This window comes from Eubalaena glacialis, chromosome 13 (assembly GCF_028564815.1).
Source record: "Eubalaena glacialis isolate mEubGla1 chromosome 13, mEubGla1.1.hap2.+ XY, whole genome shotgun sequence".
NCBI lineage: Eukaryota > Metazoa > Chordata > Mammalia > Artiodactyla > Balaenidae > Eubalaena > Eubalaena glacialis.
The window spans coordinates 49,642,665-49,656,939 of record NC_083728.1 but is presented as its reverse complement, the minus strand read 5'-3'; the positions used below and the strand labels follow the sequence as shown (position 1 = coordinate 49,656,939).

General features: G+C 48.3%; 1 protein-coding gene across 3 annotated transcripts in view; it reads right to left on the bottom strand.

Annotated features, from left to right (window-relative positions):
• NINL (ninein like) overlaps positions 1 to 14,275 on the bottom strand; it is a 112,624-nt gene that overhangs the window by 47,281 nt on the left and 51,068 nt on the right. For all 3 annotated transcript variants that reach the window (XM_061208959.1, XM_061208961.1, XM_061208960.1), the window contains exons 2-3: positions 12,399 to 12,592; positions 4,069 to 4,165 (exon numbers count right to left, since the gene is read on the bottom strand). In XM_061208959.1, the coding sequence (XP_061064942.1) occupies positions 4,069 to 4,165; positions 12,399 to 12,581 (280 nt within the window). In that variant the 5' untranslated portion in view covers positions 12,582 to 12,592. The remainder of the gene's footprint in view (positions 1 to 4,068; positions 4,166 to 12,398; positions 12,593 to 14,275) is intronic.

Genomic DNA, 14,275 nt, shown 5'->3' with positions numbered 1-14,275 from the left:
TGGGGAGGGTGACGTGGGCCACGGCCAGGAGAGGACAGAGGTTCAGAAGGAAGCAACCAGAACGGGCAAGTTGGGGGATAGGATCCAAGGGGGTAAGGCCAGGTCAGGAAAACTGAGGACCGTTTCACACAGATGTGTCACGCTTCCTAAGGCCAAGTACCACCTCCCTTCTCTCCTCCGCACCAACTCTGCAGCCCCTGACCTTGGGACCATCAGAGGAGGAGGCTGGGTCCCACCTGGCCAGTGATGCCAGTGACCAACAGAAACTGGGAACAAGGGAGGAGTTTGGGGAGGAAGCTGCTGAGTTCCACGTGACAGTGGACATTTAAGGCAGGCTGACCATGTCCCCGGGACACTCAGAGGTTATCACGGGCCCTGCCCAACCCTGTAATCTCTCCCGTGTGGGAACTCCCGGGGCTGCTGGAGAGCAGGGAGCAGACGCCCTGGCAGGGAGGAAACAGGAGGCTCTGAGTGCCCCACGCAGCGGGGAGGGGCCAGCACACAGGCTCCACACCTTTACTGCGGGGGGAGGTGCGGGAAGAGGAAAGACACGGGAGGTGGGAGTGGGCAGCTGCAGCACATTTGGGAAACCAGCTGCAGAAGACGAGGAGGGGCCTGACGCACGTGGGCCCTCCCCGGGGCCCGGCCCACTCGTGGCTCACCTGGAGGTCGTGACCCAGCACCACGTCTGCCCCCCGTGGCTTGACCTTGCTCCTGCCCTTCCCCTCCTGAGTTCCCCCCCCGGGTCCGTGTCCGGAGTCCCACCCGCCCTGGATGTGGCCCCATTTCTTCATCATTTCAGCAGGTCAGCACTTTCCTCAGAGGAATGAGATGCCCAGAAAACACACAGCTGTTTCATAATGTTCCCCAAACGTGTCACCCCCCTCCCTCCAACAGAGAGAAACGCTTCTCTAGAAAAGAGTGTCCATGTGGCAAATCACGATAGGAAGGGGGCAGCTTCCCACCACCCACAGAACACAGAGCCGTGGCCTCTTGGCGGGAAGCACTGGGGGTCACGGCCAGTCCCCACCCGCTGCCCAGACGGCCCGCAGAGCACAAGGCCAACGGTGCCCTGAGCTGGACACCCGGCTGTGCCTCCTGTGTGTGCGTATTTATTTATAGGAGCAGAATACCAAGGTCTACAAGTGAAAAGACATTGGTTATATGTTCTGTAACGGCCTTTACTGAAAGGAGCCGAATGACGGGGAAGCGGGATGTTCTTCAAAACCTCGGGGCGTTTGGCCCCCTGATGACATTCTCATCCCTGGAGCATCAAAGCTCCAATCATTTTTCCAGTCATGGTGGGAGACGGTGGGAAGGACCGGCAGACAGATTAGAAAGCAGGAGAGAGCGACACTGTGGACAGGGCCGGGGAAGGAGGGATGAAGCCCGTGGACGGGTGAGGCTGGGAAGTGGCTGCGGTGAGAAGCTGAAACGCGCACGGCCCTGGAGGACGGGGCAGGGCTCGCCCCAGCTCTCACAACCCGTGGCTGCAGGGTCACCCGGCGCCCTGCCTCTGTGCACAAGCCCCGTCTGAGCCGCCTCAGGTGGGCTTATGACCGTGTAATTGAGGAAAGCACTGAAAATCAAAAGAAGAGAAAAACAACACAAAATAAAACCGGGGGCTTCCCTGGTGGCTCAGTGGTTAAGAATCCACCTGCCAATGCAGGGGACAGGGGTTCGATCCCTGGTCCGGGAAGATCCCACATGCTGCAGAGCAACTAAGCCCGTGCGCCACAACTACTGAGCCTGTGCTCTAGAGCCTGCGAGCCACAACTACTGAGCCCACGTGCCACAACTACTGAAGTCCGTGTGCCTAGAGCCCGTGCTCTGCAACATGAGAAGCCACCGCAATGAGAAGCCTGCGCACCACAACGAAGAGTAGCCCCTGCTTGCCACAACCACAGAAAGCCCGCGAGCAGCAACAAAGACCCAATGCAGCCAAAAATTAAATAAATTTAAAAATTTAAAAAAAACAAACAAAAAACGCAACTGGTGCGGAAAAGCGCCAGTCCTGAAACAGCTTCTCCCGTCTTTGGAGGAAGTGAGGACACACCCCACAGACGCACACGTGTTCCAGCATGGAGAGGGGGGCAGTGACACGGGCGCGGCCTTTCTTGGGCACATCCACGTCCACGGTCACACGATCACACTCCAAAACCCTGAGTCGGGAAAGGCAAGTGGGCTTCTTCCCATCTCAAGGAAGACAAGTGTGAGACAAAGCAGCCAATGACTTGAGCTGCAGGGCGGTGGGGCTGCTGGCGGGCTGACTCCTCCCCCGCATCAGGGCTCTCGCGTGGCTCCAGCAGGAGGAGGGGGGGCAGCTGACTTCAGCCCCAGGGGCTGGGGCAGGGCCCGGCTCCAGGCTGCAAACCACCCCCTGAATAACAGGCAGGAGCAGCCACAGGACTTCTAGGACGGTTCACTGGAATCTACATAAAACGTCCATTAGCTCCAAGCCTGGCACACAAAGCCTCCCTCACGGTACCCCTGGTGCCCAGATCATCGTGCACCTGCTCCCAACCAAGGACCTGCCTGGGGTCTAGGAGCAGACCCGGGAGCTGCTGCGGGGCAGACTCCTCAAACGCCTGCCCCACGTGGGAGGGAGGGACCCGCTACCACTTCACTCTCCTTCCCAACACTCGTCAAACGCAGCCGTGACCAGCCGGGGCGCATCAGTTGCTGCCAGCAGCAGCCGAGCCCGAGGGTCCAGCACGGCTTCGAATGAGCATGTCCCCCATCACCTTCCGACTGGAGCCCGCAGTCCACACATAGAGCGGGCCTCCCTCCAAAACCCTCCCTCCACCTCCTGACCAAAGCCACCACTTCCGTTTGTTCTGAAATATTACCTTTGTCCCACTGGCCCTGCTCGAAACCAGGATTCTCACAAGTCCTAGGAGCACAGAGCACTAATGTCTGAGACAGAAGACAGGCTGAGGGCTGCCTCGGCTGGTGGTATCCTGCCTGCTCCGCCAGCCTCCAAGGCCTGGCTAACACCTCACACCTGCCCTGCGCTTTTGATTCTCCAATGCTTCCACCCCCGACACCCACTTTATCTTGTCAACACCCTATGCTGTAAGGACAGCACGTGGTATTAACTTGACATCTGTGATACTGTGATTTATAATAAATATGAATTTGGTCTTCCATCCCTGGCACAGCTCCTAAAACCCTTGGAATTTCCTAAGTGATGAGAGCAACCACACCTGAGTTTATGTTGTTGTGGTGACTTTTGGAACCACACCTCAGGATGGGCTGGTTGCCAGGGAAACCAACGATGTAATTAGAGTGTTGGAACTTTCAGCCCCACCCCCCGATCTCCAGGGATGTTGAGTTCAATCCCCAATGCCCAATCATTTCATCAGTCATGTCTGTGTAATGAAGCCTCCATAAAACCCAAAAGGACGGGGGTCTGAGAGCTTCTGAGTTGGTGAACATGTGGAGACTGGGGAAGAGTGAGGCCTGAAGGGGGCATGGGCGCTCCGAGCCCCTTCCCACAAGCCCTTCCCACAAACCTCTTATCCTGAGTCATATCCTTTTGTAATAAACCAGTGATCCAGTAAGTAAATGGGTTTCCCTGGGTTCTGCTCTACCAAATTAATTGAACCTGAGAAGGTCGTGGGAGCCTCTGATCTATAACAGGTGTGTCAGAAGCACAGGTGACAACCTGGATTTGAGATGGTTGTCTGAAGAGGGTGCAGTCTTGGGGGGCTGAGCCCTTCCCCTGACGCCGTGTCCAGGTAGACGGTGTCAGAACAGAGTTGAATTGTAGGACACCCAGCTGGTGTTGCAAAACGGCCTGGTGTGGGAAAAACCACATATATCTAGTGACCAGAAGTGCCAGTATATTCAGAGGATTGTGTGTATTGTAGAGGAGAACAAAAGAGTCTTCCTCTTACAACACCATTTTACAAATAAGGAAGCAAAAGAAGAAAAAACCCAAACGTCAGTTCCAGTCTACACAGCTTGGCAGAGACAGATCTGCTGCATCGTTCGGTGAGAACATCATACTCCAGAAGTCACGGAATCACGGGAAGAGACGTAATAGAGACCGGGAAAGCCTCTTACCTGGCTCCAAAGACCCACTGTCTTCATCTGAGGAGCCGACACCAGCCTGTGATGACAAGACGGCCACGAAACCGTCCTTAAATTCCTCAAAGTTAACCTGTGGATTTGAGAAGAGAGGTCAACGCTACTTTCTACAGGTCACATACGTAACACCCTGGCCTTTTGGTTTTTCTCAGATGGAAGATCTTATGTTGCCTTCAACACTGAGGACATTCATTTTTTCAAATATTTACTTAAGATTTAAAAGAACTGAAGATGTAATAAGGCAAGTAAAAGTGAACCATAACCCCATCACCAAAAAACACTATTAACAACTCCGTAAAAGTAAATCAGACCACATAATTAGAAAGCAGTGTAGAAAAGAGGTGTCTGATGACCACAAACATTAATACATAAAGAAAAAGAAAAATCCACGTTCTCACCACCCACCAAGAAAGAGAAAACGGCAGCACCTGGGCGAGCCCTCCACCACGGTTCCTTTCCTGATTAAATCCCCCGGCCCCTACTCTGACTCTAATAATATCCTTGCTCTTATACCTCATTTGCATGCACCCCTAGACAATACAGTTTACTTTTGCCTCTTTTTAAATTTGATCTAAATGGAATCATGTGTATATACTATTTTGTGTCTCAGACTCAGTATTACTTCTGTTATATTCATGTAACTTGCTGTGCCTGGTCCACCCATTTTCTCTGCTCTGCAGTGTAACTGAGCAACAATTTATTAATCTACCCTCCTGCTGGTGGATATTCCCCTTGTTTCCATGGTTTAGTTATTTTTAAAAAAAACAACAACAAAAAAACCCGGCTTTGAACAGTTACACATGTGTCCTTAGGCGTTTCTTTGGGGTATACGCCTAACAATGGGATTGCTGGGTCACAGAATATACATTTAAATCCTCTTGGTGAATTGAATCTTTTATTACTATAAAATGCTGACCCTCTTTAGTTCAGTAATGCTTTTACCACAAAGACTAGCTTTCTTATGGAGTATTTACGTGTTATATCTTTTTACCAAACTTTGTTTTTTTAACCAAACTTTTTTTTTTTTTAATTAATTTATTTATTTTTGGCTGTGTTGGGTCTTCGTTTCTGTGCGAGGGCTTTCTCTAGTTGTGGCAAGCGGGGGCCACTCTTCATCGCGGTGCGCGGGCCTCTCACTATCGCGGCCTCTCTTGTTGCGGAGCACAGGCTCCAGACGCGCAGGCTCAGTAGTTGTGGCTCACGGGCCTAGTTGCTCCGCGGCATGTGGGATCTTCCCAGACCAGGGCTCGAACCCGTGTCCCCTGCATTAGCAGGCAGATTCTCAACCACTGCGCCACCAGGGAAGCCCCCAAACTTTTAATAATGTCAATTTTTTTATATCCTTATGTTTTAGACATGTCTCTTATGAACAGTATATAGTTGGATTTTTTCCCCCAGTCTGAAAATCTTTATCTTTTAACTGAAACATTTTACATTTAATGTCGTTACTGGTATATTGGGTTGGCCAAAAAGTTCGCTTGGGTTTTTCCATAATATTTAGATTTAAATCTACTATTTTATTTGTGCTTTCAATTTGACCTGCTTGCTTTTTCTCCTTTCTTTCCTCTCTTTGGATTTACTGATTTTCTTTTAGGACTTCATTTTTTCCCCTTATTAATTCAGAAGTTATACAGTCTATTTCCATTCTCTTATTGTTTATCCTAAAAATGACAGTACACATCCTTAGCTTGAAAGTTTACTATCAATCAATGCTTTTTGTTTCAGCAAAAACATAATTTATTAAAAGACTAGTGGAAATGATCTAGATGTCCAAAAAGAGAATGGGTAAATAAACTGTGATTCAGTCAGACAACGAAAGATGACAACAGCGGGGAAAAAAAACAAACCATCAACAGAGACAATATATCCACATTGTGTGAATATAGCTCACAGACATAATACGGAGTAAAAGAACCAGAGAGTATACACTGAGCATATGCTGTGTATTTTCGCTTGTATAAAGTTCAGAAATAGGCAAACAAATCCATGCTGTTGGCATCAGGACAGTGGTAACTGTTGGAGGCAGAGGGACCTCAAGGGCACCTGAGGAGGGATGCAGGATGCTGGCGGCCCAGGTGTGTTCAGGGTGGATGTTCACTGAGCTGCACTCTTCAGCTCTTTTCTCTACCTGTGCTTCTACTGAAGTCCCACAGAAAGAAATCAGCACAAGAGCTTACTGTCACCAGTAAGTGCAGAAAAAGCAGGCCTGGGCTGTAGGTCCAAGCATGCTTCCCACACCTGGCACAGAACTTGAATGAGCACATCTTGTTGCTGCTGATGGGCACTAAACACAGCTGTTGGCTTGGGGGCACCTCTGCCTCAGTTACACATGTATCAGATCTGACACTGGATTACTTGTTTGTTTATTTTCTGTCTCCCCAACTAGCATGTGATCTCACAGTGACACACTGTAAATACTCAACAAATATCTAATGGATGTGTTTGCCTCTATATCCTCTCAAAACTGAGCAGAATTCACCTTCTCACAGATGCATTCTTTCACCTTTGTTCTTAAAGAGTATTCTTTTGTTGTTTTTTTTTGGCCACTCCTCGCAGCATGCGAAATCTTAGTTCCCCGACCAGGGCTTGAACCCTCACCCCCTGCAGTGGAAGCTCGGAGTCATAACCACTGGACCGCCAGGGAAGTCCCCTTAAAGGGTATTCTTGCTGAGTATAGGATTCAGGTTGGCACCAGTCCTCTTTTAGTACATTGGAGACACCTTTCCATTGGCTTCTGGCTTCTACTGTCACATCTGAGAAGGCAATTGTCAATCTAACCATGGCTGATTTTCAGGATATATCTTTTTTCCTCTGGCTGCTTTTTAAAAAATTATTAAATGTTTCATTTTGAGATAATTATAGATTCACATGCAGTTGTAGGGAAAAAATACAGAGAGATCATGTGTACCCATCTCTGGCTGCTTTTAAGATGTCTTTGTTTCCCTTCAGTTTCACAATAATATGGCCAGGTGTGGATTTCTTTTTATTTATGCTACTCAGAATTCCATGGGTTTTTGGAATCTTAAATCTGTTTTGGAAACTTTTTAGCTATTATCTGTTCACAAAATCCCTCCTCATTCACTCCTTTCCTCCTGGGATTCCAACCAAAGGGATGTTCCCCGGTCTTCACCTTCTCTTTATAACATCATGCTGCATCCTGGATGAGTGCTCTTTTCAGCTGTGTCTAATCTGCTGTTCAACTCTTAAAAGTTGTATTTGGTTCTTTGTTCAGATTTATTATGTCACTTTTTAGAGTTACCTCTTTCCTGTGGATATTTTCAAGCTTTTTTTTTAATTAAAAAATTTTTTTTTTAATTTTTGGCTGCATTGGGTCTTTGTTGCTGCACGCGGGCTTTCTCTAGTTGTGGCGAGCGGGGGCTACTCTTCGTTGTGGTGCACGGGTTTCTCATGGCAGTGGCTTCTCTTGTTGCAGAGCGTGGGCTCTAGGTGTACGGGCTCAGTAGTTGAAACACGCGGACTCAGTAGTTGTGGCTCATGGGCTCTAGGGAGCGCGGGCTTCAGTAGTTGTGGCGCATGGGCTTAGTTGCTCTGTGGCATGTGGGATCTTCCCGGACCAGGGATCGAACCCATGACCCCTGCATTGGCAGGCGGATTCTTAACCACTGCGCCACCAGGGAAGTCCCTCAAGCTTTTTTTTTTAAATCTCTCCTAACATAGTAACCATAGTTGGCTTATACTTTTTGCCCAGTAATTCCAATACTTCACATCTTTGTGCTCTGCTTCTGTTGCCTGTTGTTTCTCTGGCTCTCGCTCATCTTTATTTTGTGCCTAGTTATCCTTGACTGTATGCTGGTTATTGTATATGACTATTACTTAGGAAGAATTACAGATCCAGGATGAGGGAACTTTCTCAAGAGAGGACTTCTGTTTCCTTTTGCCACGTGCCTGAGGGCACTGCCTGTGCAGGACCACCTGATCTAAGTGCAAGGCCTGAGGTCATCTAGACCCCTGAGTGCACGCAAGCCCAGACAGCAAACAGCACAACGGCTGATTCACTTACCCTACATCTTTACCCTACAGGTGCACCCTCAGGATCCTCCCTTAAACTGGGGGCTGGTTCATCAGTTTCTCCTTGGGTGAGCCTGTGTTTAGACATGCATTTCCCTGGCCCTTTAAAACCCCCAAATGGGGCTTCCCTGGCGGCGCAGTGGTTGAGAATCTGCCTGCCAATGCAGGGGACACGGGTTTGAGCCCTGGTCTGGGAAGATCCCACATGCCACGGAGCAACTGGGCCCGTGAGCCACAATTATTGAGCCTGCGCGTCTGGAGCCTGTGCTCCGCAACAAGAGAGGCCGCGATAGTGAGACGCCCGCGCACCGCGATGAAGAGTGGCCCCCGCTTGCCACAACTAGAGAAAGCCCTTGCACAGAAACGAAGACCCAACACAGCCATAAATAAATAAATTAATTAATTAAAAACAAAAAACAAAACAAAACCAAAAAAACCCAAATGACATATCAATTTCACAGTTGCTATTTAAGACCAGAAAATATTCTCAGGGCAAATAGGGTTTTGTGTGCTGAGCTTAACCTCTCTCGATACGTGACTTAGCATAGATTTTTAGGTTGTAATTCCCCCTGACTTGTTTGCTCTTTACCATTTTCAAGATCTTCTGTTTTTTCTATTTTGTTCGGCCTTTTTAGTAGCACTAACTGGAAGGTAGGCCTGAGTTTGCTAACCTGCCACTATGCCAATGTCTGAAGTCTCTTCCCTCTTTTTTAGGGATGAGGCATAAATTTCATCATTTGGATCTACAAGAATGTATTGAACTAATCTCATATTCAAAAGGCTGTTTCCAGTCTTTTGCCATGTGAATCAATACTAGAATGAATAACCTTGCATAGATTTCATTCCACAAAGAGAGACGTTGTATTGCTTTCATTTTTACATTCCTAGCTTCTAGATGTTGCCTCGCACATAATAAGAGCTCAAAAGTACTTGTTGACTACATGGGAGCGGAATGAAATGGCCATTTTGTTTGATCCAATCTCAGATTTCTTTTGTATCTTTGATAATATTGATACTTATCAGCTGACTTTCTTCTGATCCATCAAACAGGAGGCAATCTGATTGCCAAGTGTGCTGCTGTTTTATCTGATACCATTTTGACTGTGCTTGTGTGTGCTTCTGTGCCCTCTCCCTTCACAGCTCATAAAAGAAGGAAGGGCCGGGCTTCCCTGGTGGCGCAGTGGTTGAGAGTCTGCCTGCCAATGCAGGGGACACGGGTTTGAGCCCTGGTCTGGGAAGATCCCACATGCCGCGGAGCGACTGGGCCCGTGAGCCACAATTACTGAGCCTGTGCGTCTGGAGCCTGTGCTCCGCAACAAGAGAGGCCGCGATAGTGAGAGGCCCGCGCACCGCGATGAAGAGTGGCCCCCGCTTGCCGCAACTAGAGAAAGCCCTCGCACAGAAATGAAGACCCAACACAGCCATAAATAAATAAATAAAATTAAAAAAAAAAAAAAAAAAAAAAAGAAGGAAGGGCCAGCCCACGGCATCAGGTGTTTGACCCAACAGGATACACCATCATCCCTGCTTGATCACGGACTCTCCTCACAAATGAAGAGGCTGGACCCTGTGATCAAGAATCACTCTCAGGGCTTCCCTGGTGGCGCAGTGGTTGAGAATCCGCCTGCCAATGCAGGGGACACGGGTTCGAGCCCTGGTCTGCGAAGATCCCACATGCCGCGGAGCAACTAGGCCCGTGAGCCACAACTACTGAGCCTGCGCGTCTGGAGCCTGTGCTCCGCAACAAGAGAGGCCGCGATAGTGAGAGGCCCGCGCACCGTGATGAAGAGTGGCCCCCGCTTGCCTTAACTAGAGAAAGCCCTCGCACAGAAATGAAGACCCAACACAGCCCAAAATAAAATAAATAAATAAATAATTAAAATAAATGTCTAAAAAAAAAAAGAATCACTCTCAACCTTAAAATTATTTTCAGTAACACTATGTTATCAATTATTTTTTGAGAGGAAAATTCTCTTTCTACCCAAATTTAAAATACTCAAGGTAAGATCCTCACCACTGGTAAAGAAACATGAGAAATAACAAAATGCACATGGAAATTTCCCAAGTCACAGGACTCTTAGGCCACGTCAACTTTCTGGCTTGAAACTAGACCTGATAATGTTTCTTTAACGGGAAAAAGGAATTAAAAACAAGCATATTGGGACTTCCCTGGTGGTCCAGTGGTTAGGACTCTGTGCTCCCAATGCAGGGGGCCCGGGTTTGATCCCTGGTCAGGGAACTAGATCCCACATACCACAAATAAGACCCGATGCAGCCAAATTAATTAATTAATTAAAAGAAAAAAACAAGCATACCCTCATAGCATTAAAAATTACCTTATTAATTCAGATATTATAATATTGTTTCTTCATTGTTATAACTGGATTACTGTATCAATGACTAACATTTCTGTGGTGTCATATATGTTGGTTCCTGCAAGGAAACTGAATATGTGATATTTGGATTGAAAAGCCAATCCATTCTCCTGGACAAAGGATTTATCTTGTTTTTCTTCAAAACTTCCTGAAATCTCCACCATTTGGTTTCTGTCACAGAAAATGGTGACAACTACCTGGATACTTCTGGCTTGACACTGGTGTCCCTAAAACCTCTACAGAATGTTCCACCTAAATGCTGGCTGTGTGTGCTCCCCCGCCTGTGGATGAAGCAGAGGAATGGTAACAGCCCTTTTCCCTTTGCAGCTGCTCCAACACTGACCTTCCTCCAAGCGTAACTCAGGGTTTCAAGGTCACGCTCCCTTTCTCACAGACAAAGCACAAAGTAGAGAAAGGCCGGGAATGATACATCCTACAATGAATCTGGGCCCAAAAGTGATTCTTTTGGTTTTGAATTTTCCAAACTGTCCAAAATCATCAAGGAAACCATCTGTTTATGCTGTTTTTTGTTTTGTTTTTGCCAACACAGCATGCAGAATCTTAGTTCCCTGACCAGGGATTGAACCTGTGTCCCCTGTGGCGGAAGTGCAGAGTCCTCACCACTAGACTGCCAGGGAAGTCCCTGTTTGTGCTGTTTTAACCAGAGTGTTGATTTTCACAAATGTGCCTTTTGCTTATCTAGCCTCCAAATACAATTCCAGGTGATATCAAGAGGGGCTAGGACATTATCTATCAAAAACACACCTGATTCTTAAGTCCATAAAGAAAAAGCAGGAACAGAGTAAAGAGACAGAAAAGGGTGCAGGGGGTTTGTGAGGCTGGGTCCTCCGCGCAGGGGGAGCAGCGCTGCTGACAGCACTGGCCACACGGCCTTGGGGGAAGTAACAGGAGGTCAGATCCGCCCGGACCCTCCCCCAGGGCCAGCAGGGAGGGGTTTCTGGTTGTTCTTCTTCATTTGTTTTTGCCCAAAAGCCAACTCAGAATATTTGCAGCTAGATTTTTTTCTCAGTCAAAATGAAAACAGTTTTACTGAGTTCTGTGGAAAAAATGCCCTTCCTTCAAAGGTAAGATTACAGGCACTGGGTGTTTTTTTTTTTGGGCTGCGCCATGTGGCCTGCGGGATCTTAGTTCCCTGACCAGGGATCGAACACAGGCCCCTGGCAGTGAAACCCCGGAGTCCTAACCACTGGACCGCCAGGGAATTCCAGGCACTGTTTTTCAAACGAACATGTTAACATCTGGACACATTTAAGAAGCAGGAACACTAAGAAGCTTCTTAGTGTTTCAATCGGGAAGGCAAGTTGTGGTCCAGGCTCCAGATTACCGTTCTAGATGACCTTGAATTTCCTGGAGAAAAGAACTCTCTGAGTGCACACTTCCTATCTGGGATAGATACACTCACAGAGATACACTCTGAACACAGGGAGCCTTGGTTCCTGCAACAGCAGTGGGCAATGTTCTGTCCAGCTGCTGAATGAATTTCACGCTGGGTAATTTTACGAGACAATGTGCCTTCGAGGTACTTTGAAGCTGCCTCTGAATGACCAAGTGTGTGAGCTGCACACAGATCACTGTGTTTTGTGAACCACACGCATCACCCATACCAACCTTCCACTCCCCGGACGAATCACCCAAGCATCATTCCGGAAAAAACAGAACAAAAACAAGTCTCTGGAAGTTACTATGCTTTAAAAAAGCAATCTTAAGGAACTTCTTTCTACAATATAGATGTTGCACAGAAGGAAAAATAGCACCCCATTTCCTCCTAACTCTCCTTTGATGAGTATCTCCAGTCAATTGGTATTTCTCAGATGCCAGCAGCTATAACCACACGCTCTCTGTGCTTTTCTTTGTGAGAATGAAGTCAATGAAGTTACCCACCCTGGCAAAGTGGTCGTTTCCGAGAAGTGTTTGCAGAAGGACGGGCAGCTGCTTTTCCAGATGAAGCTTCAGGCAGAGTTGGGTCAGCTCCTCCCGGTCCAAGAAGCCTGTCCCCGTGGTGTCACAGCTGCTGTAGACATCCCTGAGCTGCGAGACATAGTGGCTCTCTTCCTCTTCGTCCATCCCATCGCAGGCTGCGTGCAGGGAGAAGAAGACAACGGTGCCCTCTGACTGCCGCTCCCACCTCCCTCCACGGTCCCAACGCGCCAGGCAGTGTGGCCCAGGGCAGGGGAGGAGCTGGCGTGTGGGAAGGGGCACCAGGGTCGTCTCAGGACACGTGAGGCTGGAGGAAATCAGGAGAGGCCAGAAACGTGTTCCCACAGGGCTCGTTCTCCCTCACTGGCTCAAAGAACCAGAATTACTTTGTTCTGTAAAAAAGTATCTATTACAGAATAATCAGAAAAAAAGAGAAAGAAAATCATCCAAAATTTCACCACCTGAAAAACAAATCATTTTAATATTTTGGCAAATATACATTCTACTTTTTCTCTATACACATACACACAGGGCCTGCTGGATGCCTGGCACACTTGCCCGAACTTCTGCCCCAGGATTCCGGTCTTGGGCAGAACTCAGGCTAGAGGTCAGAGGGCACCGAGGGCCCTCCCAGGAGCAATGACAAGCCAGCCCCCTCCTGAGAGAACTTGCTGGCCTGCCGCCGCCCCCCGACCCCTGCCTCCATGCAAGGGCTGATTCAGGGCCGAGGACCCTGCACACTCAGCCCACATCCCCTCGGTCATGCCAGCTTTGCCCAACACACAGTTCAGTTCCTGACCACTCAGAAACACTTCTTTCCCTCTCCTTTCCCTCATCCCCAGAAATCTGAGACACTGTCCCAAGACAGCAGGTGATTCGTCTCTGGCCATCCAGGCACAGGCTAGTGGTGTGACTCAGGCCCAGCATTCTACAGGTCAGGCAAAAAGATCTTTCAGTCGCCATTTGCCATGACACTTCCTAACCCCCATCCAAGATAAGGTCCATGCTCTGCTTTCAAAGTCCTGGGGAAAACACTGGGAGAAAGGAGGCACTGCTTCTGGTCATGTGTGCCCTATGGAATTCGCCCTCCTCTCGCCCCAGGACTGGGGGGGGGGTCTTTCTGTAGCTGAGATACCACATGACAAACCTCAGTGCTGAGATGGGCCAGGAAGGCTTGGAAAAACTCCAAGGGCACCTTCATCTGGGAAATACAGCCCGGGCTCAGGTCTGTACCACGACCACCGCATTGGAGTCACGCTGATGCACGTGGATTCCCCGGGACTCCGGAGTCCCAGAAAAGGGCTCAAGTGACAAGTCACTGGAAACTCTAAACACCTTGGAACTATGGAAGGTCTCAGGGGTCATGTATAAGTCTGAGTGGGGCTCAGAATCCTGACGTTCACACACCGCCATTCGCTGGAAGCTGAAGGCACTGATTTGGAGGGTGATACATGTGGGAGGGGAGAGGGGAGTAACCCAAGACATGCACGCAAGCACACACACATGCAGAGAGAGAGAGAGAGAGAAACTAATATCCCCAGAGAGATGAAGGAAAAACATTAAAATCATGCAACAAGATAGACTACTGGACAATACGGATGATTAGACACCAAGGGAGGTTTCCTGACATTGACGTATGATAATCACAATAAAAAATTCAATGGCAACACTGGAAGACAAGGACAAAATACATCTTCTATTAAGTGTACCCAAATAAAGAGACAAAAAATGAGACAGAGAAGAAAAGGAAATTAAAAATCAATAAAGTAACCAAAAAACATAAAGACAGACATAGACCAATGGAACACACTTGAGAGCCCAGAAATAAACCCTTGCATATG